This window comes from Salvelinus namaycush, chromosome 4, assembly GCF_016432855.1.
Source record: "Salvelinus namaycush isolate Seneca chromosome 4, SaNama_1.0, whole genome shotgun sequence".
Classification (NCBI taxonomy): Eukaryota; Metazoa; Chordata; class Actinopteri; order Salmoniformes; family Salmonidae; genus Salvelinus; species Salvelinus namaycush.
Window position 1 is genome coordinate 62,462,126 of NC_052310.1, and position 20,950 is coordinate 62,483,075.

Genomic DNA, 20,950 nt, shown 5'->3' on the forward strand with positions numbered 1-20,950 from the left:
ACAAACCAGAGTCAATCTTTTCTATTTTTACATTTCAAACAAGCTCTGAATTCTGATGGAGAATAGACCAAAACGAGGGCATTCAAAAGAAGTGAAATGGCAGTCAAGAGGTGTACATATGACTGCTTTAGAAATATGTCCTTGATAAGATAACCTTACACAGGGATAAACATTGCAGGGCTTGCAGTTAGCTTTTCAGTGATAGCCTGGCTGTGACACCATGCCCCATGTTGATCTGAGTGGACTAATGAGCTGTGTGTGAAAACTAGAGAACGACTGATATGGACTTTTTTAGGGCCGATGACGATTTTTTGGGGTCAAGGAGGCCGATGGTCAATATTTTAGGCAGATATTCAATATTAAATTAGAAAATGTTGATGACAAAATTTGCCAGAAACAGCCATGCATGTGTTAATGCAGCATTTAAAAAAAAAATCTAACAAATTTGACTTTGTTTTTAACCAACCTAATGGTAATAATTTTATTTGAACGATAAATCTCTTGATAAACTGGGTAAATTAAGATGGCATACTAACAATACAGGTGAATGGATATTAAGTAGGAGTGTGTGCACGCATTGCGTTATTGAGCTTCTTTTGGCTAATCTGGTGCTACAGATGACAATCGGTTTGCCTTTCATTTGGGACATATTAACATCATTTAGGCACTGCTGTTAGTTTGAAAATATAAAATCTATTCAATGCAAATGGTTCAACGTAACATCAATGTGATCACGGAAACAAGTAAAAATGTTAAGCTGTCAGGACACCTCTAAAAAAATATATATTTAAAAAAACTCAGCTGCCAGGACAAATTTAAATAAATTAAAAAAAACACTCAATTGGCTAGTTCAGCTATCTGTCAAGAAATGGGGGGTTGTAACTTTATCCTACTGCTATGATTGGATAGAGCGAGGCTGTAACTCCGCTCCCTTTCACATATCTCTTCATCAATCATATCACTTGCTGGCTGCAGTTTACTGCTACTACGATAACTAGCTCAATGGTGATGACATTTGCTACCAAGCCATAAATGTGCACAATGTAATATTCATATGTGTAAACATACTGAATTGTAATTGGATGCATTTTACCGCCATATCATACTGTGCTATGATTGGTTAAGACCACCCAAATGGTTAGGTCATGGTCAGTTTGATCCTGGTTGGCGATACGTGAACATGCCAGTTATAGCTAGCTAATAAAGAGCTACGTTAAAATGCAGTACTACAGGATATTTCTTATTATTTTGTACAGTGTGCAAAACAAGACACACAATATCTAATATTTGTTAGAAGGCACAGGCACTGATCTAAAGCTTTCTTGGTCCATAAACATGCAGGGAGATTCTTAGGTAGCTAAACCTATTGCCAACCTTTATTTAGGCATTTTAAAAACACTTAATTATTTCCTATTATGACAATCATCTAATCCGACTATCAACTGTCAATTTACAGATACGATTGTGGCTTGTTAGATGAGCACACCAGTAAATATCTTAGGTTACACCACAAGTCAGATGGCTCGTTGCCAAAAATGGTGCATTTTCAAAATGATATCCAGCTAGCGCTAGCTACATTTGCAATTATCTCCTATCTGATAACTTAGCACCATGTTATCCTAGCCAGCTAGATAGCATACAGTAGTGGCTAATAAAGCTAGCTTGTTAATACCACAGATGAAAGGGTTAATTATTGTAATCTTTGCTAACAGGTCACATAGTCATCTGCTTATTGCATGCATGTTGGGCACATCGACATAAGCCTTATTATTAGTGACTTAAACAAAAATTTGCAACAGAAGTTTGATTTTGGTCACTGTCATTTTATCCGTTTCTCTACACTGCACCTTTCTGTTGAAGAATGAGCTAGCTTGCTGCTGCTAATTTTCCCAGCTAAACATTCCTCTGCATTGTGCTGTGCTCGTGGCTCAGGCGGTGAGTGGCAGCTGGCATAGCAGCAGTTTTGCTATGTAGAGGGACTATCGGCAAAGTCGACCGATAGCAGATTGTCCTTTTTTCTAGTCTGTCGGCCCACTATATCGGCTCGGCCGACCATTGGTCGTGCTCTAGTGAAAACAGCATATCTGAGGAGCTCTCAGAGACAAGCCTCCGCTCCCACTAGTCAGCATAGCAGAGAAAAAAAGGCTATGTTCAGCAGGCAAATGTTATGGAATGTTTTAGATATGCAATGAATAGAGCTGACAATCCCTTATTCTAAAGGTCAAAGAAGCATGTTTGTGGGCCTCCCGAGTGGCGCAGTGAAGAACATCCTCTGTTCTGTTAGACAGGTAACTCTTTTGTATCTGGTCAAATAATTTTTTCCAACAGTTTACTAAGGGTTGGTAACAGGCTGATTGGTCGACTATTTGAGCCAGTAAAGGAGCCTTTATTATTCTTAAGTAGTGGAATGACTTTTGCTTCCCTCCAGGCCTGGGGGCACACACTTTCTAGTAGGCTTAAATTGAAAATATGGCAAATAGGAGTGGCAATATCATCTGCTATTATCCTCAGTAATTTTCCATTCAAGTTGTCAGACCCTGGTGGCTTGTCATTGTTGAGACTATTGTTTTACCTCTTTCACAGCCCCTTTACGGAATTCAAAATTACAATGCTTGTCTTTCATAATTTGGTCAGATATACTTGGATGTGTAGTGTCAGCATTTGTAACTGGCATGTCATGCCAATGGAAAAAAATCATTAAAATAGTTGACAATATCAGTCGGTTTTGTGATGAATGAGCCATCTGATTCAATGAAATCAGTTTAGTCACATGATTTCTCAATTTGCAATATGTTTGCCAATCGGTTGTGCAACCAGACTTATTTGCCATTCCTTTTGCCTCATCCCTCAACCATACAATTTTGCAATTTCTCATCAATCCATGGGGATTTAACCCTTTTTAGAGTCATTTTCTTAATGGGTACATGCTTATTAGTAACTGGAATAATCAATTTCATAAATGTGTCAGATGCAGCGTCTGTTTGCTCCTTATTACACACCACGGACCAACAAATATTATTTACATCAACATAGGATTCACTCCAAAACGTATTGTATGACCTCATACACTATATTAGTCCCAGCCTTTGGAACTTTGGTTTTCCTTGATACGGCTACTATACTGTTATCACTACATCCGACGGATCTGGATACTGCTGTCAAGCAAATTTCTGCAGCATTAGTAAAGATGTGATCAATACATGTTGATCTCATTCCTTTGTAACTACCCGGGTAGGTTGACTGATAACCTGAACCAGGTTGCAGGCACTGGTTACAGTTTGAAGCCTTTTCTTGAGTGGTGAGCTTAATTAAAGCCAGTCAATATTTAAAATCACACAGAAAATATAATTCTCTGTTGAGATCATACATTTTCAAGCAAGTCACACATGTTATCAAGATACTGACTGTTAGTGCTTGGTCTATAGCAGCTTCCCACAAGAATGGGATTTAGGTGATACAGGTGAACATGTAGCCATATTACTTCAACAGTATTTAACACGATATCCTCTCTAAGCTTTACAGGAGTGGTTCTGAATATAACAGCAACACCTCCATTGGCATTTCTGTAAATGTTATAAGCTTGTATTGCTACTACTGTATCAAAGGCATTATCGGAGTGAGTTTCAGACAGTCAGAATATGAATGCCATCTGTTAATAGCAAATGATTGATTTAATGAACCTTGTAACTTAATCTACATATGGTAACGTGGGCTATTTTGAGCACTTTTCTTCTGGGATGCTTACTTGTTTCCATTGATTTACTGGGAAGCTTAGCAGAAGTAGATATGCTGATGTTATTTATGTTGGTACAGGGTGAGCTGCACACTGTGGACTTCCTACTAACGCCTCAGTGCTAACAGTATAAATCTGGTTAATAGGTACATGATTAATGCAAAGAATAGCTGTAGGATCAGCAGAGGCAATCAGGGCAGTTAGAGGGACATACATTAGGTTACTTACATTGTGTCTACCAACGCCCCTCATGTAATGTACATTTGCTGAAGCATTATGACAACTCAGCGTCACTATGGTAGGGATTAACTCAGCTGGGCTTGGGTCATTGATAAGTCATTGTCTCAACTTAGACTTATAATGCTGTGAAAGGATCCAGGATCCCAAATGATTTGAGTGGATCACATCCTTATAAAACATGTTTTGTTTCCAAAAGGCATCGAAATTGTCAATAAAATGTTACGCCCATTGAGCTGCAATAATCAAGTAGCCAGTTGTGAAGAGAAAGAATCCTGCTAAAGCGTTCAATGCCACGATTCAGAGAAGGCACAGGGTCAGATAGGATGGGTCTTTTAATTGACATCTTCCCATAGTAACTAACTGGGCAACAGACAGTGAAGCTCTTGACACAGAACTGAAAAGTTGACAGTAAGTTTAGCGGTGACAATGTTTTTTTATTTAACACAACGGTTTAAAAGTTTGGGGTCACTTAGAAACTCTTGTTTTGAAAGAAAAGCAATTTCTTTGTCCATTAAAATAACATCAAATTGATCAGAAACACAGTGTAGACATTGTTAATGTTGTAAATGACTATTGTAGTTGGAAACGGCTGATTTTTGATAGATTATCTACATAGGCATACAGAGGCCCATTATCAGCAACCATCACTCCTGTGTTCCAATGGCACCGTTGTGTTAGCTAATCCAAGTTTATCATTTTAAAAGGCTAATTGATCATTAGAAAACCCTTTTGCAATTATGTTAGCACAGCTGAAAACTGTTCTGATTAAAGCAGCAAGAAAACTGGCCTTCTATAGACTAGTTGGGTATCTGGAGCATCAGCATTTATTTATGGGTTCGATTACAGGCTCAAAATGGCCAGAAACAAAGACCTTTCTTATGAAACTTCTCAGTCTATTCTTGTTTTGAGAAAGGAAGGCTATTCCATGAGAGAAATTGCCAAGAAACTGAAGATCTTGTACAACGCTGTGTACTACTCCCTTCACAGAACAGCGCAAACTGTCTAACCAAAATAGAAAGAGTGGGAGGCCCCAGTGCACAACTGAGCAAGAGGACAAGTACATTAGTGTCTAGTTAGAGAAACAGACACCTCAAGTCTTCAACTGGCAGCTTCATTAAATAGTACCTGCAAAACACCTGTCTCAACGTCAACAGTGAAAAGGCGACTCCAGGATGCTGGCCTCCTATGGGACATCCAATCACGTCCAGATGTGACTGCAAAAACCAGTCGCAAAAACCATGAAGCGCTACGATGAAACTGGCTCTCATGAGGACCACCACAGGTAAGGAAGACCCAGAGTTACCTCTGCTGCAAAGGATACGATAATTCGAGTTACCAGCCTCAGAAATTGCAGCCTAAATAAATGCGTCACCGAGATCAAGTAACAGACATCTCAACATCAACTGTTCAGAGGAGACTGTGAATCATGCCATCATGGTCAAATTGCTGCAAAGAAACCACTACTAAAAGGACACCAATAAGAAGACTTGCTTGGGCCAAGAAACACGAGCTATTGGATGTTAGACTGGTGGAAATCTGTCCTTTGGTCTGATAAGTCCAAATTTGAGAGTTTTGGTTCCAACCGCCGTGTGAGATGCATAGTAGGTGAACGGATGATCTACACATGTGTGGTTCCCACCGTGAAGCATGGAGGAGATGTGATGGTGTTGGGGTGCTTTGTAGGTGACACTGTCAGTGATTTATTTAGAATTCAAGGCACACTTAACCAGCATGGCTACCACAGCATTCTGCATCTGGTTTGCGCTTAGTGGGACTATCATTTGTTTTTCAACAGGATAATGACCCAAAACACATCTCCAGGTTGTAAGGGCTATTTGACCAAGAAGGAGAGTGATGAGTGCTGCATCAGATAACCTGGCCTCCATAATCCTCCAACCAATTGAGATGGTTTGGGATGAGCTGGACTGCAAAGTGAATGAAAAGCAGCCAACAAGTGCTCAGCATGTGGGAACTCCTTCAAGACTGTTGGAAAAGCATTCCAGGTGACTACCCCATGAAGCTGGTTGAGAGAATGCCAAGAGTGTGCAAAGCTGTCAAAGGCAAGGGTGGCTACTTTGAAGAATATCAAATATAAAATACATTTTGATTTGTTTAACACTTTCGGTTACTACAAGATTCCAAATGTGTTATTTCATATAGTGTCGATGTCTTCACTACTATTCTACAATGTAGAAATAGTACAAATAAAAATCCTTGAGTATGTGTCCAAACTTTTGACTCGTACTGTATATAGATCCTATGCAAATATCAAAACCTGTGTGTAAATTTCTTGTGTCTTGTTTCTGCCTCATATCCTTCTATGAAATCTTCCTTTGAGCTGTATCAGAACATTGCCATCTTTTCTCTATGACTTTAATTTTAGGTCTACATTCATTTTAGAATTTATTTTTATGAACTTTATTTTCATGCAGATACACTTTACCTAATAGCGGTAGTGTTTAATGATAATTAGCAATTATTTTGCAACTTAGTCTATCCAACAGACTTTTGTTGCTCAAGCAACAAATCTGCTAGATGCGCAGGGGTGTAGAGAGCTATAGGCTATTGTACTTCAGTAAAAAAAAATAAAGATGGACTTAAGACAATGCACGTTTTAATTGCTTGCTAGTAAATAAGTGTTCTTTAAAAAAAAAGGATGGATTTGTCTGACTAATTATTCAACAGCAGTCGACAAGGTTGTTCTGGCACCGAGGCCTATAAATGGTGTAATGTGTAAAATGGACAATGCACTAATCCTTTCCAACATTGTTACAATTTGATACAAATCTTTTCTTAATTTATTAGACTAATCAACACTGATCAGGCCTGGTCCTAGCAGACATGCCACTCTAGGCAAGATGTAAAAAAAATGCCGCCCTCCTATCCCCGCAAAATAGAATAGTAGACTAGGCTATAGTGTCGGCCCACAATGCACTTTTATGAATGCCCATGTGTTAGCCTACTGTTTGTAAAACAGTTAATCCCGGTCATTTCGTTACATTATTTTCTCTTAATGCACATATTACAGTCACTAACCATTCTCATTCTAGGAGTGTGAATGTTGTTTGCAGAGTTCACAACATTATGCACTTGTGAGAAACAAGTCATTTACTTCATATCATAATTTACATGATCCATGAACATGTCATTGCCCTGCTGGGGGAGGTTTACGGTGACCAGTGAGCTGAGATAAGGCGGGGCTTTACCAAGCATAGACTTAGAGGACCTGGAGCCAGTGGGTTTGGCGACGAATATGTAGTGAGGGCCAGCCAACAAGAGCATACAGGTCGCAGTGGTGGGTAGTATGTGGGGCTTCGGTGACAAAACGGATGGCACTGTGATAGCAAACTGGATGTAGTCGGAGTAGAGTGTTGGAGGCTATTTTATAAATGACATCGCCGAAGTCAAGGATCGGTAGGATAGTCAGTTTTACGAGGGTATGTTTGGCAGCATGAGTGAAGGAGGCTTTGTTGCGAAATAGGAAGCCGATTCTAGATTTAATTTTGGATTGGAGATGCTTATTGTGAGTCTGGAAGGAGAGTTTACAGTCTAGCCAGACACCTAGGTATTTGTAGTTGTCCACATATTCTAAGTCAGAACCGTCCAGAGTAGTGATGCTTGTCGGGCGGGCGGGAGGGTGAGGGCAGCGATCAGTTGAAGACCATGCATTTAGTTTTACTAGCGTTTCTAAGCAGTTGGAGGCCGCGGAAGGAGTGTTGTATGGCATTGAAGCTCATCTGGAGGTTTGTTAACAGTGTCCAAAGAAGGGCCAGATGTATACAGAATGGTGTCGTCTACATAGAGGTGGATCAAAGAATCACCAGCAGCAAGAGCGACATCACTAATATATACAGAGAAAAGAGTTGGCCCCGAGAATTGAACCCTGTGGCACCCCCATAGAGACTGCCAGAGGTCCGGACAACAGGCCCTCCGATTTGACACACTGAACTCTATCTGAGAAGTAGTTGGTGAACCAGGCGAGGCAGTCATTTGAGAAACCAAGGCTGTTGAGTCTGCCGATAAGAATGTTGTGATTGACAGAGTCGAAAGCCTTGGCCAGGTCGATGAAGACGGCTGCTCAGTATTGTCTTTTATCGATGGCGGTTATGATATCGTTTAGGACCTTGAGCGTGGCTGAGGTGCACCCATGACCAGCTCGGAAACCAGATTGTATAGTGGAGAAGGTACGGTGGGATTCAAAATGGTCGGTGATCTGTTTGTTAACTTGGCGTTCAAAGATTTCAGAAAAGGCAGGGCAAGATGGATATCGGTCTATAACAGTTTGTCCGCCTTTGAAGAGGGGGATGACCGCGGCAGCGTTCCATTCTTTGGGGATCTCAGACGATACGAAAGAGGTTGAATAGGTTTGTAATAGGGGTTGCAACAATTTCGGCGGATCATTTTAGAGGGTCCAGTTTGGCTAGCACAGCTGATTTGTGAACCAAGGGCTATATCTGTTCTTAATTCAAATTCTTTTGATGGGGAATGCTTATTTAGGATGGTGAGGAAGGCACTTAGAGCAACCAGGCATCCTCTACTGACTGGATGAGGTCAATATCCTTCCAGGATACCCGGGCCAGGTCGATTAGAAAGGCCTGCTCGCTGAAGTGTTTTAGGGAGCATTTGACACTGATGAGGGGTGGTAATTTGACCGCGGACCCATTACGCACGCAGGCAATGATCGTTGAGATCCTGGTTGAAGACAGCAGAGGTGTATTTAGAGGGCAAGTTGGTCAGGATGATATCTAAGAGGGTGCCCATGGTTACAGATTTAGGGTTGTAGCTGGTAGGTTCCTTGATAATTTGTGTGAGATTGAGGGCATCTAGTTTAGATTGTAGGACGGCCGGGGTGTTAAGCATGTCCTAGTTTAGGTCACCTAACAGTACAAACTCTGACGATAGATGGGGGGCAATCAATTCACATATGGTGTCCAGGGCAGAGCTGGGGCCTGAAGGGGGTCTATAACAATCTGCAACGGTGAGAGACTTGTTTCTGGAAAGGTGGATTTTTAAAAGTAGAAGCTCGAATTGTTTGGGCACAGACCTGGATAGTATGACAGAACTCTGCAGTAGATTGCAACTCCGCCCTCTTTGGCAGAGAGAGTATTGTAACAAACAGAGACTACTGTAACATCAAAAGGTTGGGGAAAAGAACAATCTTTATGTAATCCAACCAGTTGAAAGTGTCCGTTGGTACTTAAAGAATGTCAGATCAGTTGTCGTCAGACATTATTACTGATAAGATGACAAACTATCTTGGGAAGTCTACACATTCTAGTTATCAGATTCACATGGAATTGTTGTGCAATTTAAATATGAAACTATTTGGGAAAAGATTAAATGTAATTTTAGCTACTAAATGAGAGAATTGTTTTCATAAGTGAACTATGCTCACTCAGTGGCCCCGCCCAAGTGAACAGGCATTGGTTGTGAACTATGAAAGACGCCATTCTCTCCCCTACTACAAAAGCCCATTGACGAAAGTCAACCCCGTGTTCCCGATGACGTGAGGACTGCTGTCCATACGTTTAAAAAGGGCTAATATCAACTACAGAACTCAGCCAACCTCAACATGAGCTCTGGTTGCTAATGGTTGAATGACTACAACCTAAAGAAATTAACATTGTGTTCCCGATGACATGAGGACTGATGTCCAGACGTTTAGAAGGGCAAATTGCAACAGAGGTGACGATCACCGTGCTGGAAGGATGAATGTGACTATACCAGCCAGAATATAGCATGAGCCTATAGTATGGCAACTTGGTATGAACTTTGAACTCTTATTCACTAAAGAAGTGATACATCCTGATGTCGAGTTATCGTCAGCAGCAGCTATAAACGTGGGCTAGGAAAGGACGGACAATCTCTTAAGAAAGACAGGGTACTACCACAAGATATATTCTTCAAAAGGACAAGGGAGATCTGTTGGGCAACCCAGCCTTCCATCTACGGCCAATCTATCGAAGCGCAGCTCAAAGTAAATATTTCTTGCATTTTCCTTCTCCAAATGGGCGGTTATTTAGAATGCATAAAAGTCTGTATTTACGATAGCATTGCTTCATGAGGTCCGATAGAGACCCAATCCTTTTGTTCCTCAGTGTTTCCACGCTTTCATTCAAACCCAACCCCCTTTCTTTGTGTAACCAGCCGTCATATCGGTTCCGTCCACTAGGGACGTTTTCTTGTATGACAATTAGTAATCAATGTATGATCCATCTTGTGTAGATGTCATTCTGTGTGATTATTTAGGTATTTAGTAAATAAATAATTAAACCAAATGTTGTATTGCTGATTAAACTCGTTAGCTAGGGTTCGTGAAGATGAGACTGAATAAGGTCACGATTAATAATTGACTGCTATTGATATAAAAAAGTTTACCAGGTCTTTAAGAGTTTATTCGGAAGACAACAGCTCCATAAACATTATTCCGTGGTGCCCCGACTTCCTAGTTAATTACATCTACATAATTAGTTTAATCAGGTAATATTAGAGAATTTATTTTATGAAATAGCATGGCATATCATTTAATCCATAGTAAAGACACGCCACTTTTCTGCTTCATGCAAAATGTAGAAGTGCCCACCACACTGCAATTTTTTTTTTGTATCTTACCTAGATACCACTTACCATTAGAATGCATTGACGTCTTACCAAGACAAATTATTTTAGTGCACTGGCAGATCATTTTGCTTACTTTAACCTAAAAAAGGCTTGAAACAAGTCAAGAGAATCTTAAAACAATAGAAATTATCTTGATTTAGCTTACCCAGAAAATGCATCAACTCAAAACAAGTAAACTTAATTAGCTCAATACAAAAAAAGGTCTGCAGTGCATTTGGGGATGTCTGTGGATAGATTTGGGATGAGAACAGATGGGGGTCAACTCACCACCACTAATAACCTGGACTTGCCATTAAGTTCTCTCTTCACCTCACACAGTAAGTCAATGAAGTCCATTTTTCTTAACATCCATTCAACTAATAGTTCACTGATTCTCTATAGGCCTATTTGTCCATTCAGAAAGTTTCCTTAAGTAGCCTGTCTGGAATCCATCTCTTAATAAGAATCACAGGACCCTGTCTTTCAAAGATAATTAGTAAAAATCCAAATAACTTCAGATCTTCATTGTAAAGGGTTTAAACACTTTCCCATGCTTGTTCAATGAACCATAAACAATTAATGAACATGCACTTGTGGAACGGTCGTTAAGACACTAACAACTTACAGACTGTAGGCAATTAAGGTCACAGTTATGAAAACTTAGGACATTAAAGAGGCCTTTCTACTGACTCTGAAAAACGTGCCTTAGGCATGCTGCAAGGAGGCATGAGGACTGCAGATGTGGCCAGGGCAATAAATTGCCATATCCGTACTTTGAGACGCCTAAGACAGCGCTACAGGGAGACAGGACGGACAGCTGATCATCCTCGCAGTGGCAGACCACATGTAACACCTGCACAGGATCGGTACATCCGAACATCACACCTGCGGGACAGGTAAAGGATGGCAACAACAACTTCCCGAGTTACACCAGGAATGCACAATCCATCAGTGCTCAGACTGTCCGCAATAGGCTGAGAGAGGCTGGACTGTTGTAGGCACTAGGCCTGTTGTAGGCAGGTCCTCACCAGACATCACCGGCAACAACGTCGCCTATGGGCACAAACCCACCATCGCTGGACCAGACAGGACTGGCAAAAAGTGCTCTTCACTGACGTGTCGCAGTTTTGTCTCACCAGAGTGATGGTCGGATTTGCGTTTATCGTCAAAAGAATGAGCGTTACACCGAGGCCTGTACTGTGGAGCGGGATTGATTTGGAGGTGGAGGGTCCGTCATGGTCTGGGGCGGTGTGTCACAGCATCATCAGACTGCCTGCCGAGACGACAAGCTCAATCTGAATGCTGTGCGTTACAGGGAAGATATCCTCCTCCCTCATGTGATACCCTTCCTGCAGGAAGGGCCCATAGGCGACGTGACCCTACAGCATGACAATGCCACCAGCCATACTGCTTGTTCTGTGCACGATTTCCTGCAAGACAGGAATGTCAGTGTTCTGCCAAGGCCAGCGAAGATTCCGGATCTCAATCCCATTGAGCACGTCTGGGGCCTGTTGGATCGGAGGGTGAGGGCTAGGGCCATTCCCCCCAGAAATGTCCGGGAACTTGCAGGTGCCTTGGTGGAAGAGTGGGGTAACATCTCACAGCAAGAACTGGCAAATATGGTGCAGTCCATGAGGAAGAGATGCACTGCAGTACTTAAAAACCTCTTGACGCTAGGGGTCAGACATTTTTTTATTTTCTTAAAATATCATTCCCAAGGTAAATGGACATTTTCTCTGGCCCAGATCATAGAATATGCATATAATTTACAGATTAGGATAGAAAACACTCCAAAGTTTCCAAAACTGTCAAAATATTGTCTGTGAGTATAACAAAACGTTTTACGCAGACGAAAACCTGAGAAAATATAACCCGGAGATCTGCATGGAGCAATGGGCCAAAATACCAGCAACAGTGTGTGAAAACCTTGTGAAGACTTACAGAAAATGTTTGACCTCTCATTGCCAACAAAGGGTATATAACAAAGTATTGAGAAACTTTTGTTATTGACCAAATACTTATTTTCCACCATAATTTGCTAATAAATTCATTAAAAATCCTACAATGTGATTTTCTGGATTTTTTTCTCTCATTTTGTCTGTCATAGTTGAAGTGTACCTATGATGAAAATTACAGGCCTCATCTTTTTAAGTGGGAGAACTTGCACAATTGGTGGCTGACTAAATACTTTTTTGCCCCACTGTACATAAACAACACTGAATGGCTCAGAGTGGGAGTGAGAGGTTACGTGATTGACTGCTGGCACACGCCATTTGTATGAATAAATCACTAACACTATTTTGTGTGGTAATTATTGCTATAATTACTTTTTTTAATTCACGTTTTCAAGTAACGGTGATAAATCATGCATTCCGATTCTTGCATAGATTGTAATGGGCATATGTGTGTGTAAAATACTTTTTTGAAGGTTGTTCTCATTATGATGAGCTAAACTAATTCCAGCTGTGTGTGTGGAGTCATGTGTGTTGACATACAATGCATTCTGGGTTTCACGTAATCGTCTGTCGGACCAAAGATGCTATAACAAAATGAGGTGTGTAAGTCACACATTTTTTGAGAACTTCAGGAAGTGAATGGTGGGATATGAATAACGGCGCGCTGAAACTAATCGTTGGATTACTTTTCATTTCTAGAAAGTGTTCCTCAATTATTTTGTTCAATGGTTAGCTCACCCGTGATGTGATCAATTATAAATAGAAATTGCTATTAGCTAATACATATTGTAGTTTGTCAGCCGAGAATATTGCATCAATCTTTCCTCAGTTAGCGCTAGGACAAATGTAGCCTACATTTTTCCGGTTTGGATGATTGTGTTATGCTATAGATACTTCTGTGAATATCTGAACATTGCATCCAAAAATAAACTGCTCACATTCTGGACATAACTTTGTAAGGACTGTTTGGGTAAATAGTTTGTGAAAAAAAAGTGGCCAGCACAAATGCTGATTGTTGCGTCTTTCGAAACTTGCCGTTCTAAATAAGCGTTCTAAATCACACGGGTGTGATAGTACGCTTCAGGGACCACTGTAGAATAATCACACCTGTGAAAGGGTTAATGTTGTCAATAAGAAAATGCCATAGATCCTCTCCAACCTGGCATTTCTTAATTTATTGATTAAGTAATAACAATGAAATTCCATGATAATAACAAAGTGTAATGGCTTGTTTCAAATAGGTTTTATTAAGAAGCATATCCATGTAAATAAGTGTGCAAACAAAATTGTTACGTCGGTTACCGTGTACATTTGCCTGTCCAATTACCATAACCTCAAATTGCAAGACCGTCACAGCCCTACAATTGCTGAACATGGACAAAGTCAACAAACATTTTCTGGGAAGGGAGGTCTGAAGAGCTGGTTGACTTATCACATACTGTACTTACAGCTCACTCCCAGGTCCCCACCCAGCCATATCATGACTAGGGACACAGGCAAGAATTCCTTCCCTAGTCCGAGTGCACACTTAACTTCTTATGGCTGGAGGCAGTATTGAGTAGCTTGGATGAATAAGGTGCCCAGAGTAAACTGCCTGCTACTCAGGTCCAGAAGCTAAGATATGCATAGTATTAGTAGATTTGGATAGAAAACACTCACGTTTCTAAACCTGTTTGAATGATGTCTGTGGGTATAACAGAACTAATATGGCAGACAAAAACCTGAGAAAATCCAACCAGGAAGTGGGAAATCTGAGATTTGTAGGTTTGCCTATCCAATATACAGTGTCTATTGGGTCATATTGCACTTCCTAAGGCTTCCACTGGATGTCAACAGTCGTTAGAACCTTGTTTCAGGCTTCTACTGTGAAGGAGGGGGGAATAAGAGCTGTTTGAGTCAGGCAGAGTGCCATGAGCTCACTCAGGCGTACCCCTGTGAGAGGTAGCTGCGTTCCTTTTAGTTTCTAAAGACAAAGGAATTCTCCGGTTGAAACATTATTGAAGATTTGTTAAAAACATCCTAAAGATTGATTCTATACATTGTTTGACATGTTTCTACGAACTGTAATGGAATTTGACTTTTTGTCTGGCCTGCGCGTCATGAATTTGGATTTTTGAACTAAACGTGCAAACAAAAAGGAGGTATTTGGACATTTATCGACTTTATCGAACAAACATGTATTGTGGAACTGGGATTCCTGGGAATGCATTCTGATGAAGATCAAAGGTAAGTGAATATTTATAATGCTATTTCTGACTTCTGTTGACTCCACAACATGGCGGGTACCTGTATGGCTTGTTTTTGTGTCTGAGCGTCGTACTCAGATTATTGCATGGTGTGCTTTTTGCGTAAAGTTTGTTTGAAATCTGACACAGCGGTTGCATTAAGGAGAAGTTTATCTAAAGTTCCATGTATAATACTTGTATCTTTTATCAATGTTTATTATAGTATATTTCTGTTATAGAGTATTTCTGTAAATTGATGTGGCTCTCTGCAAAATCACCGGATGTTTTGGAGGCAAAACATTACTGAACATAACGCGCCAATGTAAATTAAGATTTTTGGATATAAATATGATCTTTATCGAACAAAACATACATGTATTGTGTAACATGAAGTCCTATGAGTGTCATCTGATGAAGATCAAAGGTTAGTGATTCATTTTATCTCTATTTCTGCTTTTTGTGACTCCTCTCTTTGGCTGGAAAAATGGCTGTGTTTTTCTGTGACTAGGTACTGACCTAACATAATCAGATGGTGTGCTTTCGTCGTAAAGCCTTTTTGAAATCGGACACAGTGGTGGGATTAACAAGTTTATCTTTAAAATGGTGTAAAATACTTGTATGTTTGACGAATTTTAAATTATGAGATCTCTGTTGTTTGAATTTGGCACCCTGTACTTTCACTGGCTGTTGTCATATCGATCCCGTTAACGGGATCTCAGTCATCTGACTCAGTCATCTCCCCCTCTGTCCAAACTTATACCTCAAGTCTGTAGCTGCCAGCATTAGTATCCATTTCTGTCATCCTTCAATATCTGTTTGGATACATCAGGATGTACATTAGCATCAAATAAAATGTATTTGACTCAGAAAGAAAAAAGATGCATCTATTGCTGCCGGTGAAATCATAGGACACATTTATCATCACAACATTAAACTTCTGGAGTCTATGGAGATTAACCACAATGCCTTTCATTATCAAACTACGGAAGGACTTGAAAGAGCAATAAACCACTAGAAATTGGATTTAAATATTCAATTCAGCAAAACATTTGACAAACTACATAATTCCTGCAACACACTGAATGGCAAATGAGTGAATTATTGATGTATACTCTTAGGAAAAAAGTGCTAAGTAGAACATATAGTCTACATCTGCTTGTCCCTATAGGAAAATCACATTTGGTGCTAGGTAGAAACCGCCTTGGCAAAGTGTTCTACCAAGAAAGAGAAATGTACAACAACATCAATCAATGTGTGTGTAAGGAGAAACAGATGGGCATGCTCCCTCTGATTGTCCTCTAAGATTGCACAGTACACCAGAGGAACAGACTGACCCTAGCCCACCGGCACATAGGCTATTGCATAATAGATACTGGGAATTGGGCAACACTGTTGCCCCGTTAAAAATGACTTCCGAAAAGGGCCAATCAGGCAGGATAAACACCACTTTGCCAAAGCACAGCCCCCACACCACTCAAGGGAAAACAGCAGATCACTAACTTACTACCATGAGACAAGATCAAGTATAGCCAGGAAATTCTCCCCCACGCACTAGCCCTAGGGTGCGCAAAACCAGACAGGAAGATTATGTCAGAGACTCAACCCGCATAAGGAAGTAAAGTATAGTGAACAAAGCCTGGCATGCAGTGATGCGCCCTTATAGGGGCGACATGGGAGTGTGTGAGCAGGCCAGTGACTCGGTCTCTGTAATTGGGTCAGGGGCAGAGAATCCCAGGAGAGAGTGGGGAGCCGGCCAGGCAGACCGCAAAGGTGGTTCCTCTTGCCAGTGCCTTGCCGTTCACCTTAGCACCCCTGAGCAACTCAATCATAGGACCTACTTAAGAGATGCGTCTTCAGTAAAGACTTAAAGGTTGAGGTTCGAGTCTGCTTCTCTCTCATGGATCAGCAGACCATTCCATAAAAGAAAAAGTCCAGCCTCCAGCTGTTTCCTTTGAAATTATAGGGACAATAAGGAGGCCTGCTTTTTGTGCGCGTAGCGTACGTGTAGGTACATTATGTAGGGAAAGACTAAATCAGAGATAAGTAGGAATAAGTTCATGCAATGCTTTGTAGGTTAACAGTAAAAATCTTAAATCATCTCTAGCAGGAAGCAAGTGTAGAGAGGCTAGCACAGGAGTAATATATATTTGTTGGGTTCTTGCAAGAAATGGGAGACTGGGGGCTGAGTGGAGGGTGACAAAGTGACTTCGGAAAGTATTCAGACCCCTTGACGTTTTACCAAATTACAGCCTTACACTAAAAAAAAATAATAATAATTTAAATCTATCCTCAGCAATCTACACACAATACCCAATAATGACAGTGAAAACAGGTTTAAAACATTTTTTTTAAATGTATTAAAACAGAAATACCTTATTTACATAAGTATTCAGACCCTTTGTTTTGAGACTCGAAATTGAGCTCAGGTACATCCTGTTTCCATTGATCATCCTTGAGATGTTTCTACAACTTTATTTTAGTCTACCTTTGATAAATTCAATTGATTGGTATTGCACACACCTGTCGTCTATATAAGGTCCCACTGTTGACAGTGCATTTCAGACCAAAAACCAAGCCATGAAGTCAAAGGAATTCTCTGTAGAGCTCTGAGACAGGATTGTGTCAAGGCACAGATCTGAGGAAGGGGACCAAAAAAAATCTGCAGCATTGAAGGTCCCCAAGAACACAGTGGCCTCCATCATTCTTATATGGAAGAAGTTTGAAACCACAAAGACTCTTCCTAGAGCTGGCCGCCTGGCCAAACTGAGCAATCGGGGGAGAAGGGCCTTGATCAGGGAGGTGACCAAGAACCCAATGGTCACTCTGTCAGAGTTCCTCTAGTTCCTCCAGAGTTCCTCTGTGGCGATGGGAGAACCTTTCAGAAGGACAACCATCTCTGCAGCGCTCCACCAATCAGGCCTTTATGGTAGAGCGGCAAGATGGAAGCCACTCCTCAGTAAATGGCACAAGACAGCCCACTTGGAGTTTGCCAAAAGGCACCTAAAGACTCACAGAACATGAAAAACAAGATTCTCTGGTCTGATGAAACCAAGATTGAACTCTTTGGCCTGAATGGCAGGCGTCACTTCTGGAAGAAACCTGGGACCCTCCCTTCGGTGAAGCATGGGTGGCAGCATCATGCTGTGGGGATGTTCTTCAGCAGCAGGAACTGGGAGACTAGTCAGGATTGAGGCAAAGAAACAGAGCAACGTATAGAGAGCTCCTTGATGAAAACCTGCTTCTCAGACTGGGGCGAAGGTTCACCTTCCAACAGGTCAACGACCCTAAGCACACAGCAAAGGAGTGTCTACGGGACAAGTCTCTGAATGTCCTTGAGTGGCCCAACCAGAGCCCGGACTTGAACCCGATCGAACTGGAAAGACCTGAAAATAGCTGTGCTACGACGCTCCCCATCCAACCTGAGAGAGATTGAGAGGATCTGCAGAGAAGAATGTGAGAAACTCCCCAAATACAGGTGTGCCAAGCATGTAGCGTCATACCCAAGACTCAAGGCTGTAATCGCAGCCAAAGGTACTTCAACGAGGTACTGAGTAAATGGTCTGAATACTTATGTAAATGTGATATTTCAGTTTTTTGTCATTATGGGGTATTGTGTGTACATTGATTAAATTGAGAGAGAAAAATATATTTTAGAATAAGGCTGTAACCTAACAAATGTGGGAAAAGTAAAGGGGTCTGAAGACTTTCCGAAGGCACTGTAGGTGTTGTCTGAAGAGATGTTTTGTGAGTCTGGATTTAAATACGCAAATGGAGTGATGAATGGTCCAGGAATTTCAAAGGACTGCAGCAGAGCTCAAGGCACTGCAGGTCCCCATTGGCCATGAGTCTGGTGTTGGGGGTGATAAGCCAGAGTCAGATGAGTAGTGTGAGTGACAGGGGATTTAGCTGTGAAGCATGTCAGAGAGGTAAGAAAGAGCCAGGAAATTGAGAGATTTGTAGGTGAGCATAGGAGTTGGAGTGGATGTAGGGAAGTTTCAGTTTCCATTGGTGTAAAATTAAGGATTCAAGGATAGAGAAACCAACGAGTGTGAATGCTATTAAACCTTTGAGACAATGTGCACAATAGTGAAAAGTAGCATAAAGTCCAACGGTCAACAGTCTTATTTTATACCATAACATCAGACCCAGAGGAGGGAGAACACCATATTTTGCCCTTCCCCTGCCAACCCATCAGAATGCATGCAAAAAGATTGAGCCTTAACAGTAACACCAAAACAATGTAGCTTTCAGGGTGAGCACTGAACAGAATTCTGAACACATTGAAGAGGGTTGACAGAGAGGCTATAGAGAGGAGTGTTTCAGTAGTACAGGTAAGAGGTGACAATCTCACAAACTGTTCCAACACAACACTTGAGAATGGACAAAACCTGGTGGTTCAACTTTGCAGAGAAGAAAATCTTATTGGTGCGTGGATCTGAGGGAGTCAGAGACTTGGGTGCTTTATGGGAAAACCAATGGCTGTGCGATGTGTGCCCTTACCCTGTAAACAATACAAAGTTGTTTAAAGGTGCCTATGTCATGTAATCAAGTAGCTATTGAATTGTAAGTGCTGTATTTATTAAAAAACATTTTTTTATGTAGGAATCATTTTATGAGAAAACTAAGGGGTGTGCAACATGCCTTTCTATATAACGAATAATGGACAGTTGACATTAGGTTACTAAGTCACATGCTTGAAGAGTTATTGAAATGTTACATTTTCAAATATTGATATATGCGCTTAAATGGGGAAACCAAAGGGTTCGCAATGTGTCCCTACCCTGTGAACATTCCAACGTTGGTTTGTGTTGTCTAGGTCACATGGTCAAAGAGCTATTGAATGTTAAGTGATTTTGTATAAATAAAAATGTAGGAATATTTGAGAAAACTAAAAGGTTGTGCAACTTGCCTCTATGTAAGGAAAAAGGGACTGTTTAAAATGAGGTTGCTAAGTTACATGGTGTAACAGCTATTGAAAATGTAATATTGTCATAATGCACTTTATTAACGGTCCCTAACTAGTTGCATTGACAGTGCTCGAGGCTGCCTTACAAGGTTGCTGTGTGAGATTATGAAACTCAGATCGGAATCGGGAAAATAAGACCTGTGCAATGTTGTACACCTTTATTCCTTCATAAAGAGCCAACCCGGAGGTATGTAGCTCAAACCGTTCGCCAGCTATTGAAGTTTGAAGGTCCGAATATCGAATCAAACCAACATTTACCACTGAGATTTGCCTCCTTCGCTCGGTCGACCACCACATTAGACCAATGTAGCAAAAAAAGGCTAGCTGGACAGCGGCATGTGTCGCCCTATTATTTTAATGCATTTCAACTTCTAATCATCAACAAGCAGCAAAAGAGCCGAATTTTGTTACAAAGTAGCTATTCTACCCGTGTAACTTGGCACATGTTACAAACACTCCCTGAAATTGTTAATATCCCAGTTCTAAGGCGAAATATTATTTTTAATTTAACCTTTATTGAACTACGCAAGTCAGTTAAAAGAACAAATTCTTACTTTACAATAACGTCCTACCCCGGCCAAACACTCCCCTAACCCGGACGACGCTGGGCCAAATTGTACGCCGCCCTATGGGACTCCCGATAACGGCCAGTTGTGATACAGGCTGGGGTCGAACCAGGGTGTGAAGTGTTTGCCGACTATGGAGGAAAGTTCGAAGAGTTGGGAAAAAGTGGAGATTTCTTACCGCTCCCAAGCCCCAACAGCCTGCAAATGTCCCGTGTGAACCGCATGACTGCGACTATCCAGCATTATCGTCTCAAATACCCGTTAATAAAACCAAACACATTATTACAAAGTAAACACGATTAGAACATGGGAACAATCGCTGTCTGCGGGAATCTGGGAGGTTTTGTCAGGGCTTCCTTCTTCTTTAAATATGAATTGGCGGATCGCAACCAAATGAAAGGTGCCTACACCGCCACCTACTGTACTGGAGTGTGAGGCCAGTATTTCTCTTATCTAGCCCTGTGTTTCTGCCTACTGTTCTGGAATTCATTACACTTTGTGACAAAGAGAGGACAGATTTTTTTTAAATAAAAAGCCCTACCAACTAAATGTGTCAGCCTGCTGGCACCTAGCTCAACTCAGGCTAACGTTAGCTGAACCGAAGGAGTATGCTCCCATACTCCCTTAAAAGACCTTTGCTTAAAAACAAGAGATGCTATAGCCAG

The 20,950-nt window shown here is 41.1% G+C and overlaps 1 protein-coding gene across 3 annotated transcripts in view; it reads right to left on the bottom strand.

Moving 5' to 3' along the window:
* The window catches only part of LOC120046700 (hsp70-Hsp90 organizing protein 1-like), a 48,720-nt gene extending 28,083 nt beyond the window's left edge, over nucleotides 1-20,637 (bottom strand). For all 3 annotated transcript variants that reach the window (XM_038992124.1, XM_038992126.1, XM_038992123.1), the window contains exon 1: nucleotides 20,464-20,637. In XM_038992124.1, coding sequence (XP_038848052.1) covers nucleotides 20,464-20,509 — 46 coding nt within the window. In that variant the 5' untranslated portion in view covers nucleotides 20,510-20,637. The remainder of the gene's footprint in view (nucleotides 1-20,463) is intronic.
* Nucleotides 20,638-20,950: the final 313 nt, after the last annotated feature.